The 24,074-nt window shown below is 44.5% G+C and overlaps 1 protein-coding gene across 1 annotated transcript in view; it reads left to right on the top strand.

Annotated features, from left to right (window-relative positions):
* Window positions 1–24,074, top strand: part of LOC124613608 — a 75,749-nt gene that overhangs the window by 7,470 nt on the left and 44,205 nt on the right. The window contains exon 2 of the mRNA XM_047142323.1: window positions 8,625–8,784. Within this exon, the coding sequence (XP_046998279.1) occupies window positions 8,625–8,784 (160 nt within the window). The remainder of the gene's footprint in view (window positions 1–8,624; window positions 8,785–24,074) is intronic.

Genomic DNA, 24,074 nt, shown 5'->3' with positions numbered 1-24,074 from the left:
ATATTCTACACACCAAAGTGAATAGTCGTTTTGTTGCCACTTCCCCCAATGATTTTAGAAATTCTGATGGAATGTTATCTATCCCTTCTGCCTTATTTGACCGTAAGTCCTCCAAAGCTCTTTTAAATTCCGATTCTAATACTGGATCCCCTATCTCTTCTAAATCGACTCCTGTTTCTTCTTCTATCACATCAGACAAATCTTCACCCCCATAGAGGCTTTCAATGTATTCTTTCCACCTATCTGCTCTCTCCTCTGCAGAGAGATATTGTAACCTAAAGTTGACGCTTGAGTACCACTCCTCCGCTGTTCGATCGTGTGTACCGGAGAGCACCGAATTACGTAGGGATCCAAAGGGAACGGTGATGGACCTTAGGTACAGAAGAGACTGGAACAGCACATTACGTCCACATGCTAACACCTTTTTATTGGTCTTTTTCACTGACGCACATGTACATTACCATGAGGGATGAGGTACACGTACACACTTGGTTTCCGTTTTCAATTACGGAGTGGAATAGAGTGTGTCCCGACATGTCAGGCCAATAGATGTTCAATGTGGTGGCCATCATTTGCAATCTCTAGCGTAATGAATGTCGTACACGCCGCAGTACATCTGGTGTAATGTCGCCGCAGGCTGCCACAATACGCTGTTTCATATCCTCTGGGGTTGTAGGCACATCACGGTACACATTCTCCTTTAACGTACCCCACAGAAAGAAGTCCAGAGGTGTAGCATCAGGAGAACGGGCTGGCCAATTTATGCGTCCTCCACGTCCTATGAAACGCCCGTCGAACATCCTGTCAACGGTCAGCCTAGTGTTAATTGCGGAATGTGCAGGTGCACCATCATGCTGATACCACATACGTCGACGCGTTTCCAGTGGGACAGTTTCGAGCAACGTTGGCAGATCATTCTGTAGAAACGCGGTGTGGTGGCGCAGTGGTTAGCACACTGGACTCGCATTCGGGAGGACGACGGTTCAATCCCGCGTCCGGCCATCCTGATTTAGGTTTTCCGCGATTTCCCTAAATCGCTCCAGGCAAATTCCGGGATGGTTCCTCTGAAAGGGCACGGCCGACTTCCTTCCCTGTCCTTCCCTAATCCGATGAGACCGATGACCTCGCTGTTTGGTCTCTTTCCCCAAAACCAACCAACCAACCTATGTTGCAGCTGTTTGGGCCCCTGCAATGAAGTGAGGACCAATGAGGTGGTCGCCAATGATTCCGCACCATACAATTACAGTCCACGGTCGCTGTCGCTCTACCTGTCTGAGCCAGCGAGGATTGTCCACGGATCAGTAATGCATGTTCCGTAGATTCACTGCCCCGTGGTTTGTGAAACCCGCTTCATCGGTAAACAGGTAGAGCTGCAACGCATTCTCTGTTAATGCCCATTGACAGAATTGCACTCGATGATTAAAGTCATCACCATGTAATTGCTGATGTAGCGACACATGAAACGGGTGAAAGCGGTGACGATGCAGTATGCGCATGACACTACTTAGTCCACCGGCTCTCGCAATGTCCAGTGTACTCATGTGTGGGTTCACAGCAACAGCAGCTAACACACCAGCTGCACCCGCTTCTCCTGTGACGGGCCTGCTACGGACCCGTTTGCGTGCTACGACCATACCTGTTGCATACAGTTGGCGGTAGATGTTTTGCAATGTGCGGCACGTTGGATGCTCTGTGTCCGGTTACCGTTCTGCATACACCCTGCAGGCTTCAGCTGCATTTCGTCGACACTCGCCATAGATGAGTATCATCTCCGCCTTTTCAGAGTTCGACTACACCATGGTCACAGTTCCTACAACACTACAGTATCACAGACGTCTGGTAACACGGTGTACTACAGTTGGTCTGCGTGCGGAGACGAATGCAGATTAACAATAGCAGCAAGCGCTACATGCGGACACTGCGACAGCTAGACCAAACCAAAACAGTGCTCTACAGCCACACTCGTAAACACGATCGTCATCGTAAACATGTCCCTGCAGATGCTGTTCGCCGACCGTGGCCCGTGTTTGTTACAACACGCAACTGAACGTCCGAGGTTTCAGGCGTCAACTTTAGGTCACAGTATCTCCGGATGTAATTAACATTTTACAATGCAGCAAACGGCACTGATCACGTATTTGTTTGTATGTTCAGATGTGCTAACAAAACTAACGGGGTTCCATTTTAAAAAACGTAGGTTTGTGTTAAAAAACATACTTCCGTGCATGTTTGTATGGTTTGTATTAAACAATTACACTAGCCCCTCTCCTCACGTTCGGTCTGTGAAATCGGTTCGACAGTATTTGATGTGGTTTACGAAATATATCCAGCGGTAACGTTAGGTGACTCACCCTGTATATAGCCTCAGAGAACTTCAAACGAATCTCTTCATATCTTAGTACTTCCGTATCTCATTTCTTTACCTATTGATGTTTCCTGACAAGTATCTTAAACTTCAACTTACTCTTAATCGCTACTATGTTGTGATCCGAGTGTATCTGCTCCTATGTATGCCTCACAACCAAACGTGTGATTTCAGAATCCCTGTCTGACCATCATGTCATCTGACTGACATCTGCCCGTATCTCCCACCCTTGTCCGAGTATACCTCCTCCTCTATGATTTTTGAGCAGAATATTGTCTATTACTAGCTGAAATTTATTGTAGAACTCAATTATTCCCTCTCGCCTCTCAGCCCTAGTGTCAAGCTCATATTCTCTTGTAAAGTTTCTTCTGCTTCTTCCCCTACAACTGCATTCCATTGCGCCATAATGATTAGATTTTTTTATGTTCCCTCTTACGTACTTTACCACCAGTTCAGCATCCTCATGTACTCTTCCTGTCTCTTCATCTTCTGCTTTAGACATGGACATGTATACATGAACATTGTTGTTGTTGTTGGTTTTCGGATGAGAATAATCCTATCACTGAACAGTTCTAAGTAACCTTTCACCTGCCTTGGTATTAATGACGAATGCTACTCCTATTATACTACTCTCCGCTGTTTTTGATGTCACCCTCTACTCGACTGACCAGAAATCCTTTCTCCTTTCCACTTCATTTCACTGACCCCCACTATATCTAGACTGAGCCTCTGCATTTCATTTTCAGTTTTTGTACCTTTTTTTCGGGGGGGGGGGGGGGGGGGGGGGGAGGGAGGTCATCAGTCTTCTGACTCGTTTGATGCGGCCCACCACGAATTTCTCTCCTGTGTCAACCTCTTCATCTCAGAGTAGCACTTGCAACTTGCGTCCTCAATTATTTGCAGGATGTATTCCAACCTCTGTCCTCCTCTACAGTTTTTGCTCTCTACAGCTCCCTCTAGTAACATGGAAGTCATTCCCCTCACATCTTAACAGACGTCCTATCATCGTTTCCCTTCTCCTTGTCAGTGTTTTCCACATATTCCTTTCCTCTTCGATTCTGCGCAGAGCCTCCTCATCCCTTACCTTATCAGTCAACGTAATTTTCGACATTCGCCTGTAGCACCACATCTCAAATGCTTCGATTCTCTTCTGTCCCGGTTTTCCCACATTCCATGTTTCACTACCATACAATGCTGTACTCCAGACGCAGATTCTTAGAAATTTCTTCCTCAAATTAAGGCCTATGTTTGACACAAGTAGACTTCTATTTGCCAGTAATGCCCTTTTTTCCAGTGCTAATCTCCTTTTGATGTCTTCCTATCTCCGTCCGTCATTTGTTATTTTGCTGCCTATGTAACAGAATTCCTTAACTTCATCTACTTTGTGACCATCAGTCCTGATGTTAAGTTTCTCGCTGTTCTCATTTCCGGTACTTCTCATTACTCTTGTCTTTCTTCGATTTACTCTCAGTCAATATTCTGTACTCATTAGACTGTTCATTCCACTCAGCGGCCGCTCGGGATAGCCGCGCCGTCTAGGGCGCTTTGCCATGGCTCGCACGGCTCCGCCGCCGTCGGAGGTTCGAGTCCTCTCTCGGGCATGGGTGTGTTTGTTGTCCTTAGCGTAAACTAGTTTAAGTTAGATTAAGTAGTGCGTAAGCCTAGGGACCGATTATCTCAGGAGTTTGGTCCCATGGGAACGTACCACAAATTTCCAAATTTTCCATTCAGCTAATCATGTAATTCTTCTTCACTTTCACTCAGGATAGCAATGTTATCAACGAATCGTATCATTGATATCATTTCACTCTGAATTTTAATTCCACTCTTGGACCTTTTTTTTATTTCCATCATTGCTCCTTCCATGTACAGATTGAACAGTAGGGGCGAAAGACTACATCCGTGTCTTGCACCTTTTTTAATCAGGGCACTTCATTCTTGATCGTCTACTCCTATTATTCCCTCTTAACTCTTGTACATATTGCTTATTACCTGTCTCTCCTTATAGCTTACCCCTACTTTTCTCAGAATTTCGAACCTCTTACACCATTCTACGTTGTCTCACGCTTTTTCCAGGTCGACAAATCCTATGAATGTGCCTTGATATTTCTTTAGTCTGGCTTCCATTATCAACTGCGACGTCAGAATTGCCTCTCGGGCGCCTTTACCTTTTCTAAAGTCAAACTGATCGTCATTTAGCACATCCTCAATTTTCTTTTCCATTCTTTTGTATATTATCCTTGTTAGCAACTTGGATGCATGAGCTTTTAAGCTGATAGTTCTCACACATGTCAGCTCTTGCAATCTTGGGAACTGTGTGGATAATATTTTTTCGAAAGTCAGAGTCATACATTCTACACACCAACGTGAGGAGTCGGTTCGTTGCCACTTCCCCCAATGATTTTAGAAATTCTGATGGAATGTTATCTACCTGTTCTGCCTTATTTGATCTTAAGTCCTCCAAAGATCTCTCAAATTCTGATTCTAATACTGGATTCCCTATCTCTTCTACATCAACTTCTGTTTCTTCTTCTATTACATCAGACAAATCTTCCCCGCTCATACAGGCCTTCGGCGTACTCTTTCCACCTGCCCGTCCTCTCCTCTGCAATTAACAGTGGCGTTCCCATAGCACTCTTCATGCTACCATCCCTGCTTTTAATGTTACCGAAGGTTGTTTTGACTTTCCTGTATGCTGAATCAGTCCTTTCGACATTCATTTATTTGTAGATTTCTTTACATTTTTCATGCAGCCATTTCGTCTTAGCTTTCCCGCACTTTCTACTTATTTCATTCCTCAGCGACTTGTAATTCTGTATTCCTGAGTTTCCCGAAACATTTTTCTGTTTCCGCCTTTCATCGATCAACTGAAATATTTCTTCTGTTACCCATGGTTCCTTCGCAGTTACCTTTTTTGTATCTATATTTTTCTTTCCAACTTGTGTGATGGCGCTCTTTAGAAATTTCAGTTCCTCTTCAATTGAGCCTACTTATTACTGTTGCTATAGCCTTAGATAACATCAAACGTGTCTCGTCATCCCTTAGTACTTCCGCATCCCACTTCTTTGCATATTGATTCTTCTTTACTAATCTCTTGAACTGCAGCCTATTCTTCGTCACTATTGTACTGCGATCTGAGTCTGTACCCGCTTCTGGGTACGTCTTACAATCCAGTATCTGATTTCGAAATCTTTTTCTGACCGTGATGTAATCTAGTTGAAATCTTCCCGTATCACTCGGTCTTTTCCAAGTATAACGGCTCCTCTTTTGGTTCTTGAACAGAGTATTCGCTATTACTAGCTGACATTTATTACAGAACTCAATTACTCTTTTCGCTCTCTCATTCCTTGTCACAATCCCATGACTATTAGATTTTCATCTCCCATTATGTACAGTATTAGCCTTTCAGTATCCTAATATACTTTCTCTATGTCTTCAGCTTGCGATGTCGGCATGTATACCTGAACTGTTGGTGTCGGTGTTGGTTTGCTATCGATTCTGATAAGAGCAACCCTATCACTGATCTGTTCTCTTTGCTCAACCTATTTATTTGTAATGAATTTTACTCCCGTTATACCATTTTTGCTGCTGCTGTTGATATTACTCTATACTCATCTGACCAGAAATCCTTGTCTACTTTTCATTTCAATTTACTGATTCCTACTATCTAGATTGAGCCTTTATATTTCCCTTTTCACATTTTCTAGCTTCCCTACCACATTCAAACTTGTAATATTCCACGCCCGAATCATAGAACGATAGCCTTCCGTTCATTAATCAATCTTTTACTCAATGTCGCCTCATCCTTAGCAGTTGCCACCCAGAGATCCGAATGGCGGCTAATCTGTAATCTTTAGCCAATGGAGAGATCATCATGACACATTTTTCAATCACAGGCCATATTTCATGTGGATATACATTATTTGTCTTTAATGCAGTGATCTCCATTGCCTTCTGCAGTCTCTTGGCAGTGGTCATAGCTGAATCTACCGCGTTTTATAAGCATTTCCCCACCCTAAGGGCAAGAGAGTGCTCTGAACCTTTGTCCGCTCCTCCGCCTTCTTTGACATGGCTGTTGATAGGAGGAGGGTGACTTCTTTTCCGGAAGTCTTTGTCCGCCACTGCTGATGATTTTTATTCCAAATGTAATCTGTGGTATGATTAGAACCTGGTACCCAGGACAGTTTGATTAGTAGTCAGAGACGCTGGCCCTAGAGGACAGCCACGTTACCATACAAGGAGCTTATTTGCCAGAAATTCAATGTCTAGCCGTATTATTTGTGCAGCACCATCAGTATAAACCTTTAGATCACAACTTTTTACATTTACGTCGTAAAATGGAATGTAGAATCAAATGCATCTTATGTTAATAGAAAAAACAGGATCACTTTATTTTTGTCGATTACAGTGCCATCTACCACGAATGGAAAGCAATGGTTTGAGTAAGCCGTACGTACCTTTTGGCGTAGAATGTGGATAAGCAATAAAAGGAGAGGAGGGGGGTTCCCATCTGAAAATACGAAGCTGAACACGCCGACCTGGAGGTATGGTTAGGAAGAGCCAGTTGTAACACGAACGGACGTTCCCTTTGCTAATAATGAGCTTTCACGTAGAATATTTTCATCGTACGATGCGCCGTTTTCGAGATATTTAGTTGTCTCAAGTTAAAACAAATAATATCTATATTAAATAAATGCCTTCTGCAATAAGTTAAATACGTGTCAAATGACATGTGGCACTATATGTGGATATTTAGCTAAAGGACAAAATCCTACAAAGTAATGGCAACTCCTGTCCTCACATACGTAAGTGAGACTTGGACAATAACTAAGAAAGACCAAAGTCAGTGCAAATGAAGTTTTTGAGATGTACTCTGAGAGATCAAATAAAGAATTCTGAAATAAGATAAGAATTAAATATAATGAAAGATGAGAAAACGGGATAGGAAAATGAAAGAAGCGTAATTGAAAGAATGGGGCCAGAAAAATAGTACGACACAGTGGACTATAAACCTGTAGGAAAAAAAGAGATACATGAAGACCAAGGGAAAGGTGGCTTTTGTGAAGACGGAACGGGCTATAAACCTACTCCTTGAAATGCAGTGAAACTGTATTTACACAGATCTGTAAACACGACGCTAAAAAGCAATAAGAAATATAATCTAGAAGAAAAAATAGTTACTATATTGTTAGTTTTGCAGAAATATCACGAGCAGTGTCACAGATTTATACACTCATTTTCATAAGTTTAAAGCACTCCGCTGTCTTATGATCTATAAATGAGTAGTATATAACCGTACACACAAACAATGTGTACGCAGCCAGCAAAATGATATATTCCATATCTTTTGCATCCAAATCGTGTAAACGACGGATGGAAAACGTTTTAAGTCCACTTAAGAGATATCGAAGTTATATTTTGTAGACATTTTTGGACACTGCACACTTGAAACATTCTGCGCAACATGTGATAAAAGGAACAGCCAACTACGAGGACATGCTGAAAAGTAATGCCTCTGAATTTTTTATGTGTAGACCCTTAAATTTTTTAAATAAAACCAACGTTATTAACTTCGAATTGTAGAGTGCAACATGGCGGTGTGTAACGTAACTATATCGGTGTGTGGGCAACAGCATGTTGTAGTCGACTTTCTGAAAGCACGCATTCGCCCTCACTAGTAGCACCTTCTCCCTCAGCACAACAATGCCAGACCACACACGGGCGCTCAACGTCTGCAACAATCTGATACCTTTGGTTCACTGTAATCGATCATCTTCCTTACAGTCCGACTTGGCCCCCTCCGATTTTCATCTGTTTCCAAGACTTAAATAACACCTTCGACGACTTCACTTTGGTAGTGATGAAGCGGTGAAAGCAGGGGTATGGTTGTGCCCCCGCAATAAACATTCTACAGAGACGGTATCAGCAAACTGGTATCTCGTTGGGATGTTTTAACATAAAAACTTACGATGCATTAGTTTTTAGCACTCCCTCGTATATCTAAAGGGAAGTGTTAACTTTATTATTTCAATTATGCAGTCGCTCTGTGGCAGCACGAGATCCTTCCAACATGTCTTCGTAGCTCATAGCTGCATGTGTTTGTACCGTCTTGGAAGGATTGTAATGTGACCGCAGTAGTTTGCTTTTAATCACAACAGATGCAGGACATCAACTCTCCTTTTAAATATCATGGATATCTGAATAATAACAGACTAACATATTTTTCCCTTCTGCCCTCATACTTTGCTTCTTCCATCAGCTGACGGTCGTCTGGAGCGCTTGTACGTTAGCTGCAAGTGCAGCATTGAGAAGACGAAGAAGACGTTGGACGCCTACTACACTCTCAAGAAGAAATTCCCGGATATTATGATGAATAGGGATCCTACCTCACCAGAAATAACACAGCTCCACAAACAACTGTAAGAAAATTCTTTACCACTGTTCTTAATTTAAACGGGTAAAAAACAGTGTGATGAAAGGTGATCTGACATTTGAAAGATTTCCCTTACCTATAATTAGTTATTTAAATCTCTATTACATAACACTGCAATCCTGATTCACAATGACGCATTATTGGTAGATACAATTATTATATCTAGCTATGTTCGAAAACACAGTTCAAGGATCAGCTACGAGTCAAGACGGCGGTGAAAGAAAATGGAAACTGGAAGATGGCACTGGAGGGAAAATAAAAAATGCAAGATGATGGCAGTGGCAGAAAATTAAAAGAAAAAAGAAGCGAGATGGCAGAACTAGCCCAGTGGTCCTTTCTATCCCCTCCACTCCTTTCCCTCCCTATCCCCTTCCCCCTCAGCTCGCCACTCTGTCGCAGCGTAGTATTTTAATAGCTACTAAACTGAACCATGGACCTTGCCGTTGGTGGGGAGACTTGCGTGCCTCAGCGATACTGATTGCCGTACCGTAGGTGCAACCACAACGGAGGGGTATCTGTTGAGAGGCCAGACAAACGTGTGGTTCCTGAAGAGGGACAGCAGACTTTTCAGTAGTTGCAGGGGCAACAGTCTGGATGATTGACTGATCTGGCCTAGTAACACTAACCAAAACGGCCTTGCTGTGCTGGTACTGCGAACGGCTGAAAGCAAGGGGAAACTAGAGCCGTAATTTTTCCCGAGGGCATACAGCTTTACTGTATGGTTAAATGATGATGGTGTCCTCTTGGGTAAAATAGTCCCCCATTCGGATCTCCGGGCAGAGACTACTCAAGAGGACGTCGTTATCAGGAGAAAGAAAAGTGGCATTCTACGGATCGGAACATGGATGTCAGATCCCTTAATCGGGCAGGTAGATTAGAAAATTTGAAAAGGGACGTGGATAGGATAAAGTTAGATATAGTGGAAATTAGTGAAGTTCGGTGGCAGGAGGAACAAGAATTTTGGTCAGCTGAATACAGGGTTTAAATACAAAATCAAATAGGGGTAATACAGGAGTAGGTTTAATAATGAATATAAAAATAGGAGTGCGGGTAAGTTACTACAAACAGCATAGTGAACGCATTATTGTGGCCAAGATAGACACGAAGCCCACGCCTACTGCAGTAGTACAAGCTTATATGCCAACTAGCTCTGCAGATAATGAAGAAATTGATGAAATGTGCGATGAGATAAAAGAAATTATTAAGGTAGTGAAGGGAGACGAAAATTTAATAGTCATGGGTGACTGGAATTCGTGAGTAGGAAAAGGGAGAGAAGGAAACATAATAGGTGAACATGAATTGGGGTAAGAAATGAAAGAGGAAGCCGTCTGGTAGAATTCTGCACAGTGCATAACTTAATCATAGCTAACACTTGGTTCAAGAATCATAAAAGAAGGTTGTATACATGGAAGAATCCTGGAGATACTAGAAGGTATCAGATAGATTATATAACGGTAAGACTGAGATTTACGAACCAGGTTTTAAATTGTAAGATATTTCCAGGGGCATATGTGGACTCTGGCCACAATCTACTGGTTATGAACTGTAGATTAAAACTGAAGAAACTGCAAAAAGTTGGGAATTTAAGGAGATGGGACCTGGATAAACTGACTAAACCAGAGGTTGTACAGAGTTTCAGGGAGAGCATAAGGGAACAATTGACAGGAATGGGGGAAAGAAATACAGAAGAAGAAGAATGTGTAGCTCTGAGGGATGAAGTAGTGAAGGCAGCAGACGATCAAGTAGGTAAAAAGACGAGGGCTAATAGAAATCCTTGGGTAACAGAAGAGATATTGAATTTAATTGATGAAAGGAGAAAATATAAAAATGCAATAAATGAAGCAGGCAAAAAGGAATACAAACGTCTCAAAAATGAGATCGACAGGACGTGCAAAATGGCTAAGCAGGGATGGCTAGAGGACAAATGTAAGGATGTAGAGGCTTATCTCACGAGGGTTAAGATAGATACTGCCTACAGGAAAATTAAAGAGACCTTTGGAGATAAGGGAACCACTTGAATGAATATCAAGAGCTCAGACGGAAAACCAGTTCTAAGCAAAGAAGGGAAAGCAGAAAGGTGGAAGGAGTATATAGAGGGTCTATACAAGGGCGATGTACTTGAAGACAATATTATGGAAGTGAAAGAGGAGGTAGATGAAGATGTAATGGGAGATACGGTACTGCGTGAAGGGTTTGACAGAGCACTGAAAGACCTGAGTCGAAACAAGGCCCCGGGAGTAGACAACATTCCATTAGAACTACTGACGGCCTTGGGAGAGCCAGTCATGACAAAACTCTACCATCTGGTGAGCGAGATGTATGAGACAGGCAAAATACCCTCAGACTTCAAGAAGAATATAATTATTCCAATTCCAAAGAAAACACGTGTTGACAGATGTGAAAATTACCGAACTATTAGTTTAATAAGTCACAGCTCCAAAATACTAATGCGATTTCTTTACAGACGAATGGAAAAACTAGTAGAAGCCGACCCCGGGGAAGATCAGTTTGGATTCCGTAGAAATATTGGAACACGTGAGGCAATACTGACCTTACGGCTTATCTTGGAAAATAGATTTTTCAAATTCTAAAGGTGGCAGGGGTAAAATACAGGGAGCGAAAGGCTATTTACAGTTTGTACAGAAACCAGATGGCAGTTATAAGAGTCGAGGGGCATGAAAGGGAAGCAGTGGTTGGGATAGAAGTGAGAAAGGGTTATAGCCTCTCCCCGATGCTATTCAATCTGTATATTGAGCAAGCAGTAAAGGAAACAAAAGAAAAATTCGGAGTACGTATTGAAATCCATAGAGAAGAAATAAAAACTTTGAGGTTCGCCGATGACATTGTAATTCTGTCAGAGACAGTAAAGGACTTGGAAGAGCAGTTGAACGGAATGGACAGCGTCTTGAAAGGAGGATATGAACATCAACAAAAGCAAAACGAGGATAATGGAACGTAGTCGAATTAAGTCGGGTGATGCTGAGGGAATTAGATTAGGAAATGAGACACTTAAAGTAGTAAAGGAGTTTTGCTATTTGGGGAGAAAAAAACTGATGATGGTCGAAGTAGAGAGGATATAAAATGTAGACTGGCAATGGCAAGGAAAGCGTTTCTGAAGAAGAGAAATTTGTTAACATCGAGTATAGATTGAAGTGTCAGGAAGTCATTTCTGAAAGTATTTGTATGAAGTGTAGCCATGTATGGAAGTGAAACATGGACGATAAATAGTTTGGACAAGAAGAGAATAGAAGCTTTCGAAATGTGGTGCTACAGAAAAATGCTGAAGATTAGATGGGTAGATCACATAACTAATGAGGAAGTATTGAATAGGATTGGGGAGAAGAGGAGTTTGTGGCACAACTTGACTAGAAGAAGGGATCGGTTGGTAGGACACGTTCTGAGGCATCAAGGGATGACCAATTTAGCATTGGAGGGGAACGTGGAGGGTAAAAATCGTAGAGGGAGACCAAGAGATGAATACACTAAGCAGATTCAGAAGGATGTAGGCTGCAGTAGGTACTGGGAGATGAAGAGGTTTGCACAGGATAGAGTAGCACGGAGAGCTGCATCAAACCAGTCTCAGGACTGAAGACAACAACAAACAACAACAATCTTGAGTACATCTGATTTCAGGTATGCTGCACACTTTACGACTGAGCACATTAAAAAAAAAATTTTAATTGATAAATTGCATCTTTACGTTGCAGTACCACTCTTAGAGAAATACTTCAGTACTTTTGGCAAACGATTTATTTTTGCCATATAAGGCGGTAGCAGAGAAACGAGACTTGGATTCGACGGAACTTTTTATCGACACATTTTGTTCACTTATGTTAGCATGAAGAAATGACCCTCGTAATTGATTAGATTGTGGAATACGATGGAGACTGTATATGAGGCCTGCAGTTCACATTGCAACTACTGGCATGTGCTGAACCTCGACGAGCACTGATGAAATGGCGATGTTCCTGTGTTTAACATCGCCGTCCTCAAACGGTTGCCTGCAAATATGGCAGACCTCTGCAGAGCGAAAAACTAATTTTCCTGAAGGACTAATTTCCATCTTTTTATTTTCCAGTAACAACTCATTCACACTCTCAGCAACTGGGTACAGTTGTTTTGTGAACACTTCATACAATCGCCACAATGCATATAGTAGGCTGTGCTGAACGGTTCATGAAGTTGTTCTAGATCGGAATATTAACCAGTCACTACTATAACTGCAAATAGCAACTGATTCCAACACTCACTCCGCATCAGCATAATTTACAAATGACGGCTTCAGTTTGTTGCTAAACTTGGTATAATTCTTGATGCTAAGCGTGGCTCTGTTGCCACGCGTAAATTGTGCGCAGTCAACCAAACGTGTATCTAATTCTTCTTTACATGGAAAATACGAGGGTTGCCCAGAAAGTAATGCACCGCATTTTTGTTCTTCAACAATTCTTTACTGATCATAATGAGAATCACACACACGAAAGAATTGTGTTTAATCTACACACCCTATTTTTCCACGTAATCTCCATCCCGTTCTATGGCCTTCCTCCAGCGCGACACAAGGGCGTGCATGCCCTGTCGGCACCAATCCTTCTGCTGGTGGTGGAGCCAGGGCTTCACTGTGTGAATCACTTCCTCATCGTTCTCAAAATGTTTTCCACGAATGGAATCCTTTAACGGCTCAAACGAGTGGAAGTCCAAGTGGGCTAGGTCATGACCGTAAGGTGGATCGAGTAACACTGTCCAACCCTGTTTTGCGATGTGTCCAGCAGTCCTCAGATATATGTGGGGCCGAGTGTTATCGCATTGCAGCAAAACATCTCCTGAGTTGCTGTGGCGCCGTAGTCGCCGGAAGTGCGTCTTGAGTTTTGTTAAGGTGTCGACATATTCTTCTGAATTAATGTTACCGCCTCTTGGCACCACATTAATGAGAATCTCACCTTCACAGTCCCAGAACAGGGGGACCATGACCTTACCGGCGGAAGCAGTTGTTTTGAATTTTTTTTTCTGCGGGGAGTGGGAATGGCGCCATTCCATCGACTGTCGTTTTGTTTCGGACTCAAAATGGTGAACCCAGGTTTCTTTACCTGTCACAATCCGGGATAAAAGGCCTCTCTCTCTGCTTCAAAACTTTGCATAATTCAAGACAAATGTTTCTTCTATGCACTTTGTGATCCACCGTTAGACACCGTGGGACCCATATTTCACACATTTTGGAATATCCGAGAGTGCGGATAATTGCATCCGTACTTCCTTTGCTGATTGACAGATGCAGCACCAGTTGCTTAGTCGTAAAGCTTCTGTTCTCGCAAATGACATCACCTCGCTGCAACAAGTCAGGTGTGACGGCCGTGGATGGTCTCCCCGACCACTGCAAATCATGAAGCTCCGCCGAACCGCCTTCTGATGATCTCACCCTCCAAGCTCAGCGAACAACTGTGCTTCTGTCGACAGCAAACGCTCCATAGACTTTGCCCAAACGTTTGTGAGTATTCCCCACAGTTTCTTTCTGTGCAGCGAGAAATTAAATGACAGGACGTTGCTTGTAACGTTGTATGGGTGGGGTTTTGTCTCTGTTTATTCTTGAATTGAGAACAACTGAGTGAGGTGAAATGACAAGTTTAATGTCGCAATATTTCTCACCAAATTACAGCTTTTCACACGGTTTTCAACTCGCCAAAACAAAGACAGCGCAATGGATAACGCATCTTGCCAACATAAAAAAGTGATATAATTTTATACACAACAATGTTAAATATTAACTCTCTGAAAGCCGGCCGAAGTGGCCGTGCGGTTAAAGGCGCTGCAGTCTGGAACCGCAAGACTGCTACGGTCGCAGGTTCGAATCCTGCCTCGGGCATGGATGTTTGTGATGTCCTTAGGTTAGTTAGGTTTAACTAGTTCTAAGTTCTAGGGGACTGATGACCTCAGCAGTTGAGTCCCATAGTGCTCAGAGCCATTTGAACCATTTTTGAACTCTCTGAAAGCACATTAGTCCTAAGAACAATATTATGAAAGTTTAATTGGAAGTATTTTTACATTAATCCTAAGCACAATAATATGAACGTTTAATTGGACTTTTCTTTACGAAATTGCTCCTATGAAAGGACAGTACTAAGAAAATCGTCCGATTCTGGTTCAAAGTTCGGTACTATTTTGGATGACAATCAAGTCTACGGACAATCAAGTCTACAGTGGATGGTTAGTCAAGTGACAAAATTGAGCGCAAGATTACCCAAGGCCGCTCGAGTTTACAGTGGACACAAGCTGGTGAACCAACAAAGTTTATGCCTCTGCACGCGATATTTACCTTAAGGTGCGACGTGCTGCTGTCTGCAAGGCCGCTCTCAGCCACTGAAATTCCTACAAAACTCATCTGGCCTTTGCTGAACTTTCCGGTAGAAACTTTTTCTACATTTCTCGGTATGTGAGGAAACATGTACTCAGCCCTAGTCATATTATGTGGCGATATACACGCTCATGGTTGGAGCACCATGCATATTACAGTGCCCTTTCAGTTCTTGCAAGAAAAATTAACTAATTTCTCTAGTTCGTTTCTCCACAGTTGGAGCTAAACGTTGCTACAGCTAAATTTTTAGCTGGAGTGCAGCCGCTGTGAACGCAATGTCCATACAAATTTCTTCTCTGTGTTGTACAGAGCATTAAGCGCTCCGTTCTGCATTTGACACCAGTTCAGAGAAGACTCCTCAAAAATTTCTCTCTTGTCCTACTCCTGGCTGAACTGCATCCCTCCCCTTGGGTTCCTTCATCATGGCTTTTTTCGACGAATAGGAGCGTTCCTCATATTTTGTAGAAACACACTCTACCAATCGCAACGTCTCTTCTATTAAACTGTGTTGAAACTTCAGTATTTTTCTCCTTCATAGTGCGTTTCCGCCAATCGGATGTTTTGTGCCCATTCTAGACGCCTAAAGAACATTGACCTTTCTATGTGTCACACTCGCTGGACGGAAATGTATCACTCTTGTTTCATATCCTGTTGGAATTCCGAAACACAGTTTTGTAAAGCTTCTTCTCTGCCCTTGTGGAGATGCCCTGCTACAGGTGGCCCTCCAGCTTGAATCACCTGGCCCGGGGTCGCTGTCCTTCTTCTTACCACCCCTTTAAGTGGTTTCCAGCGAAACTCCCACAGCGCAGCTTTGCTGCGCCATTGTGGAGTTGGTTTTTGAAAACTAAAAGTGACTCAACTCGCGTCCCCTGTACTACCTTCCACTCAAAGACTTACATTGAATAGTAATGGTGTCTTAATTACCATTGATTGACTGTCGTCCCATTTTGCGTTACATATAGATAGGCAAATTTTCTCATAACTGCTAATTTACGTTAAGTGTCTTCTTCACCTTCTCATTGCGATTTGTAAAGGTCTCATGTAAGGTGTGAATCTGACCATTTATTCTGCCACCTTACAACGTACATCACCTACAGATGCCATTTTGAAACAGTTCTGCAGCTACGTTATCTGTTGGAAGCTATGGAAACTTGGTATGTCCACTCAGGAGACTTTAGATAATACATACATAACGTTTCACATTCGTAGCAATGCTTTCGGCTGAAAAAAACAATGTGCTGCATTACTTTCTGGGCAACCCTCGTACCACAAACAACACTGAATTACAGCAAATAATTGGTGATGACCAGTAGTCCCACTAAATGCTACCCTTGAAAACTTTTCCATGCAACAGATATTGTATGTATCTCAACTTAAATAGATTTATGTGTGTCTCATGATGCTTTGTGATATATAGTAGAGCAACAGCTCCACTGTGCATGTAGCAGTCCAATTTCCTTGCTGGCCGGAGTGGCCGACTGGTTTTAGGCGCTACAGTCTGGAACCGTGCGGCCACTACGGTGGCAGGCTCGAATCCCGCCTCAGGCATGTATGTGTGTGATGTCCTTAGATTAGTTAGGTTTAAGTAGTTCTAAGTTCTGGGGGGCTGATGACCTCAGAAGTTAAGTCCCATAGTGCTCAGAGCCATTTGAACCAATTTCCTTCAGATAACGTTCAGAGATTGGATCGTCGCCCTGGATGTCTTAGAGTTCACTGGAAACAGTATGGAATGATCCCTTATCATCCCAATCTCAACCATATGATTATTTCTTATGGAGCTATCTAAAGGATAGAGTGTTCAAAGATGTACATTCATCACTACTAGATCTCTGTCATGCAACTCTCAGAGAAACTCATGCCACCAAAAGTGATGATCTCCGAAAAATCGTCCCGGAATTCATTTCAATGTGCCAAACAATGGATGCTGGAGAAGGAAACCACTCTGAAAACCTTCAGTATTAAATTTCAGATTGTCTGCTATACGATAACACGAACCTATTACCTATATTGCGTCATAGAAGACATATAGCTAGACATATGATATTCATTGTAATTTGCTGGATATAAAGCTCCCAGAATTGACCACTACAAGCAGGAATTGTTGTACAGGGATTGGGCAAAAATACAGAAACACAAAAAGCGCTACACGCCACTATGCTTAATATGTTTTGCAAAACCTGTTGGCATTCAAAACAGCTTCCGTTCGTCTCAAAATTGATGAATAACAGGTCCCATATGATTTTTAAAGGAGTCTTATACCATTCTTCTTGCCATATAGTGAAAAGCCCAGGTAACTGTGATAGAGGTGGTTAGTGCTCACGTATCTTTCTCTCCAAAGCAGACCGCATTGGCTCAACAACAGTGGGCTGCACCTCATTCTCATGCTCACAAAACCAGGGTTCCGTGGGCAATGCGAGTTGTGTGAATACGGACCCTGTCGTCTTGGAACACAGCACCGCCATTGGGGGACAAACATGGGATCGACCTGATCGACTAAAATGATCACACAACCCTCAGGACTAAAGCGACTATGGAACACATGGCTGCCCAAATCATCACCGACCACCCCTCCCTTCCTCCCTTTTTTATGTTTCACTCTTGGGACCCAACTCCGAGTGGCACTTGGAAACAGTATGAAACAAGACTCGTCCGACCAAATGACTTTCTTACATTGCTCAAGGGTCCAAGTTTTTAGCATCATGCATTCGTGTTACGACCATTTGTGTCACTGATAAATAGCTTTGGAATTACATCCCGCCCTTCGACTTCCTGCTTATACAGCACTCACTGTGTTGTTTTCATACTGACAGTGATTGCGAGTGCGACATTCGGTTCTGCACTGACTTTTGCAACTGTTTTACTTTTTTGTCACAATCTTCTTCAATGACCTTCTGTCACGATCACTCAATACACACTTTCGTCCCCATTCTGACATACCGAATGATAGTTTTCCACTTTCACAGTATATGGTACAAATATTCGATATGGCGTCTTTTGAAGAGCCAAGCATGTCTGCTACCTTTGTTATTGAAGCACCCATCATGCAAGCACCAGCAGCTTGCTCACGTTCGAGTCCACTTACACCCAAACCTCCAAATGTCAAGCACTCAGATTGGTACCAAACGTTGTGTGTCGATACGTTATCAACCAAAATACTGATTTAGTTTGTCCTGCATGCTGACGTTCAGTATAATATGTGTAAACGGTAATTAAAAGTAGCAGAACTATGGAGAATAGGCAAACCATATCAGTAAGCTCTGAATGCGAAGCTCTCTCGTAGGTGAGCTGGTAGAGCATCAGTCTGTCATGCTAGAGGCCCCGATTTCGAAATCAATTGGCTCTCAGCCGTGGTAGCCTGCGGAACTGCCCAGCGCACAGGCCAACTGCTCTGTTCTCGGCGTTGTTTACTTCCGCGCCACGGTACTTTTGTTTGTAGAGCCCACCACTACCATACCGCATCGCACACTCTTACTGCCATGCAGCGATCAAAGTAACGTTTCAGGCCGAGCATCCACGACCAAGACCGTTTGAAGTTGAAAAGTTCATATGTGAGAATCTGCGTTTCAACCCCTGGATGTGATCGGAATATATTTTTCCATCACAGAAAGCGTTGTCGTGAGGGGTACCCATGCGGTCTAAGGCTCCTTGCCATGGTTCGCATGGCTACCGCCGTCAGAGGTTCGAGTCCTCCCTCGGGTATGGGTGTGTGTGTTGTCTGTAGCGTAAGTTAGTTTCAGTTAGATTAAGCAGTGTGTAAGCCTAGGGCCTGATGATCTTAGCAGTTTGGCCCCATAGGAACTTACAACAAATTTCCAAATTTCCAGAAAGTATTGTATACATCAAGGTGTCGACGGAGGCGCTATGTGCTGACGTTTTCCAACGATACGCCACCACACTAAAATTTAAACACTCTAATGGACATGTAGGCGCGGTGACAGTGGACCACACGGGATTCAGTCTCCAAACATTGTGTGTGTTTGAACTCCCATTCGAGATGCCTCAGTAGGCAGTCATTGCCACTTTCCAGCCATGTAGAAACGTTTTGGGTCATCTCGCGGCGAAGTGGCAAAGATTTACGACCTACCCAGTGTTAAAAGGCGTCCAACAGATCAAAATTGAGCTGACGAAACACGTTCCTTCGTACAATGGCCTGCCACGTACATGCTCCGGATGTGGACAGGAAGGACATGATCGATCCAATGTTTACGCCAACGTTCGGTACAGACACCGCTGGGTGAAGTGATCCCGGCATCGACGTTCACGTCCCTACCTGTCACCTATGTGACGGTAGTACCTAGCCCTGCCACGTCACATCAGGATACACCTGAAGCCTTGTCAACGCCACCCAACGCACCACAACACGTCGACGAAACCTGCAGGGCGCCACCCCCAGTTCTCGCACCAGAAACATTCGCTCTCAGGACCCTGGCGGACAACCCTGCTTGAACCATGGATGTCGAACTAGATGTTGTGCCGACTGCAGCCTTTACCCAGACGGGTATACCGTCGGATGATGGGCGACCACATTCTGATTCGGAACAACACATTTGGAAACAGCGGTCGCCCAGGAAGCGCAAGAAACGCTGACGAATACCCCCCCCCCCCCCCCCCCGATGACGCTCGCTCTCCTTCAGATGACCTCGCCAAATGACGAACCGATGTCTGATGGTAACCCTCCATATTGCGTCCAGTCGTATGGTAAGACCACTCATGACGCCCCCCCCCCTCCCCTCTCTCGCGGTTCTGAACACGAATTCAGTGTTGCCAGTACATGAGGACAATAAATCCCTTGCAGCTATTGTCACCATTCCTGCTTCCCCCACTCTGACAGTAAACGACTGTCATATGTCTTCAGCTTCAGCATCCTGGGCCAACGACGTTGAAGAAGAAGTGGATCAGACCACCAGCTTGTCGTAGCAAGAGCATCCCACAGAGGTGACTGAGCCGGTGCCCTGCCTGTAATCGTGACCAGTGTGAGGGATCTGGTGGGTCTACACCTGCAGGATGCTTCCACCATGCATTCTGCATCAACTACAAGGGATCGTACGAAGCAATATCGACTCGCCACAATGAATCTTGCCAACATCCGAGCCCCTCAAAAACTGGCCATGTTCTGAGGTACCATCTACTCTCAGATACTGAACTCCTACATGAGTTGTTCTTCGCTGACTTCAAAGTGCCCCCCAGGTGCACCATCTACGTTACTCACTCCTCCGACATTGGTAGTGGTGTCGCCATCCTCCTAAGCGATGGGCTCCCTGCAGAGGATGTTGCATACCTCCCAGCACCATTAACATCTACACATCGTCCGGTTCTAGCCGCCGTCATGACCGACATATATTCCTCCTCACAGGGCCACAAGACGATCTTGTGCTCAGTGGAGACTTTAACTCAACACTAGGATCCGCTGACCAACTCCCACAGCATTCATATTGTGTGGCTCTCTCGATGATCATCGATAGCCTGCGACTCACTGACACCTGGACAAAGCTCCACAGAACCCGAGCGGGTTACACTTTTTACAATGCTCATTCATCACGGTGCATAGGCCACATCGACCTCACCCACCCGCTTGCCTTTTTAGACCATGAAGTGTACATCTGCGGCGCCACTCTCGTCGACAGCATTTGTGGCATACTCGTGGTCTGTGGAAATTCAGTGTCAATCACCTGATCTCCCCAGACTGTCGCCATATGGTCCAAGAAGCATGGGCATGACGCTGGTGTCGTCATGATGCCTATGACTCTACCTCATCTTGGTGGCTCTCTTGCGAAAAGCCGACCATCCATAAAATATTGATGAGCTACGGCAAGGAAGCCAAGGCATGGTACTAATACATAGCACTTTTATTCAACTCTTTGTGACTGTTTGACGATGCCTTTTTCGCCAGCCAGGCAGATGGTGGTACACCAAACAAAGGTGCAGATATCCTTGATCATGCACCATCACCTACAAGGCACTGTAGTCTGCTCTCAGACCTCTAATCATATACCTCAAGAACATCCATTGATGTATCACCTCCTCCAGGAAGACATAGGGCTCTGATCGACATCATCATTGATGTGAAAGACCACCTTCATGAGACCCAACAAACCATTGGCCATGCCCTCCACAATCACTTCGCTGGATTGTATTCAGCTGTACCGCATTCCATGGAACTGATCACAGAGATCGCACAACTTACTAAAAGCACTCTCGCGGTGGAGGTAGCACATGAACTCCAAGAAGACAAGACCGCAGGTGAAGTACTCGATGCTATAAAGGCGGGATCTGATAATAGATCTCCAGGGCCCGATGGTACCCCCATCAAATTTTACAAAAGTTTTAATTCTTTGTTGGCTCCCACATGGACGACCAACACGCATGAGCTGATGTCCCCAACGACAGTGGTCCCTAACACCTTTCTCAAAGGCATCATTATAACCATTCACAAACAGCATGGGCAATAGAGTGTCCATGATTATCGACGAATGACGTTGCTGAACAGCGATATGAAAATATTTACGCTGCTGCCGGCGTCACGACTCAAGAAGGTCGCACCTTACATCAGCGACTAGAGTTCCTTAGGAGGCAAGAATAATATCTGTACGAACCTTTTCCATTATAGAGACATGATAGCTTTTGCTCGTCATTAACGTCTCCTTGGTGGCTTGGCATCGATGTACTTTTGCCAGGCCTTCGACTATGTAGACCACTCCTATTTGTGGGCAGTTCCTCAACATATGGGTTTCCCTGGCCGGTCCCTGTGTCGAGTTGAAGTCTCCACTGAACACCAGATCATCCAGTGGCTCTGTGAAGAGCGGTGTGACCTCCTCGGCGATGAATGTATGTCGGTCACGACGGCGGCTAGATCCGGGCGATGCGTCGATGTTAATGACACCCACGCCAAATAGGGTGAAGCCTCATACCCTGTACAGTTGGGAGGTACGCAACATCCTCAGCAGGGAGCCCATCGCTTAGGAGGATGGCTCCACACTACCAGTGTCGGAGGCGTGAGAAACGTAGGTGGTATACCCGGAGGGCACTTGGAAGTCAGCGACGAACACCTCCTGTAGGAGTGCAATATCAACATCTGTAGAGTAGATGGTGCCAGTTTGTGAGGGACTCAGATGTTGGAAAGTTTCACTGGGGCGCCACGATATTGCTATACTCGTCTGGGTGACGGCAGCAGTCGGCACGACAACTAGTTCGACGTCCGTGGTTCAAGTAGGGTCGTCCGCCACGGTCCTGAGAGTGAATGTTTCTGGTGCGAGCACTGGGGGTGACACCATGCAGGTTTCGTCGACGTGTTGTGGTGCGTTGGGTGGCGTTGACGAAGCTTCAGTTGTATTCTGAAGTGACGTTGCAGCGCTCTGTGTTACCGTCGCGCAGCTGAACATCGATGCCGGGGTTACATCACCCAGCGGTGTGTGTATTATACGTCGGCAAAAACATTCCGACCAGACATGTGCTTCCTGGTCGCATGTGAAGCACGTTCATGGCTGGCCATCGTACATGACAATGGCCCGCATATGGCCAATCAGCAGGTACGACGGAATGTGTTTCGTCAGCCCAGTTTTGATCTGTTGGACGCCATTTAACACTGGGTAAGTCGTAAATCTTTGCCAACTCTCCGATAGGTGACCCAAGACGTTTCCACACGACTGGAAAGCGGCAATGACCGTCTACTGAGGCACCTCGAATGGGAGATCAGACACACCATGTGGTCCACTATCACTGCACCTAAGTGTCCATCAGAGTGTTTAAATTTTAGAGTGGCGGCGTATCGTTGGACAACTTCAGCGCATAGCGCCTCCGTCGACATCTTGATATATACAACAGTTTCTGTGATAGATAAATGTATTCCGATCACATCCAGGTGGTTCAAACGCAGATCCTCCCGTTTGAAGTTTTCAACTTCAAAAGGTCTTGGTCGTGGATGTTCGACCTGTAACGTCTACTTTGATCGTTGCAGGTCGTAAGAGTGCGCCATGAGGTACCGTAGTAGTGAACTCTTTAAACACGAGTACCGCAGCGCGGAAGTAAACAACGCCGAGAGCGGAACGCTTGGCCTGCGGGTGGGGCAGTTCTGCAGGCTACCACGGCTGAGAGCCGACTGATATCGAAATCGGGACCTCTAGCACGACAATCTGACGTCCTACCAACTAACCTACCAGGGGTCCTCGCATTCAGAGCTTACAGATATGGTTTGCCTATTCTCCGTAGTTCTGGCGTTACTTTTAATTACCTTTAAACATGTTCTACTGGACGACAGCACACAGCGCAAACTAAATCGGTGTTTTGGTTGATAATGTATCGACACACAACGTTTGGTACCGAACTGAGGGTCTGACATCTGTCCGCAGCTCGTGGTCGTGCGGTAGCGTTCTCGCTTCCCGCGCCCGGGTTCCCTGGTTCGATTTCCGGCGGGGTCAGGGATTTTCTCTGCCTCGTGATGACTGGGTGTTGTGTGCTGTCCTTAGGCTAGTTATGTTTTAGTTCTAAGCTCTAGGGGACTGATGACCATAGATGTTAAGTCCCATAGTTCTTAGAGCCATTTGAACCATTTTTGTCTGACATCTGGAGGTTTGGTTGTAAGTTGACTCTAACGTGAGCAAGCTGTTGGTGCTCGCATGACGGGTGCTTCGGTAACCAAGGTAGCCGAAGTGTTTGGTGTTTCAAAAGGCACCGTATCGGAGATTTGTACCACATACCGTGAAAGTGGAAAACTATCATTCGCTAGGTGAGAACGGGGACGAAAGTGCCTGTTGAGTGATCGTGACAGACGGTCACTGAACAGGATGAGGCAATGATTTGTGAACAACAACAACCCTGAAAAGGACTGCCCTGCTCAGACTCCTGACCTGAACCTGGTGGAACTCCTTTGGGGTGCATTAGAACGTTGACTTCGCTCCAGATCCCAGTGTCCTACCTTACTAGCCTCTCCGGTT

Source organism: Schistocerca americana, chromosome 4, assembly GCF_021461395.2.
Source record: "Schistocerca americana isolate TAMUIC-IGC-003095 chromosome 4, iqSchAmer2.1, whole genome shotgun sequence".
NCBI lineage: Eukaryota > Metazoa > Arthropoda > Insecta > Orthoptera > Acrididae > Schistocerca > Schistocerca americana.
The sequence above is the reverse complement of the archived record's forward strand: the minus strand, read 5'-3'. Positions and strand labels throughout refer to the sequence as shown.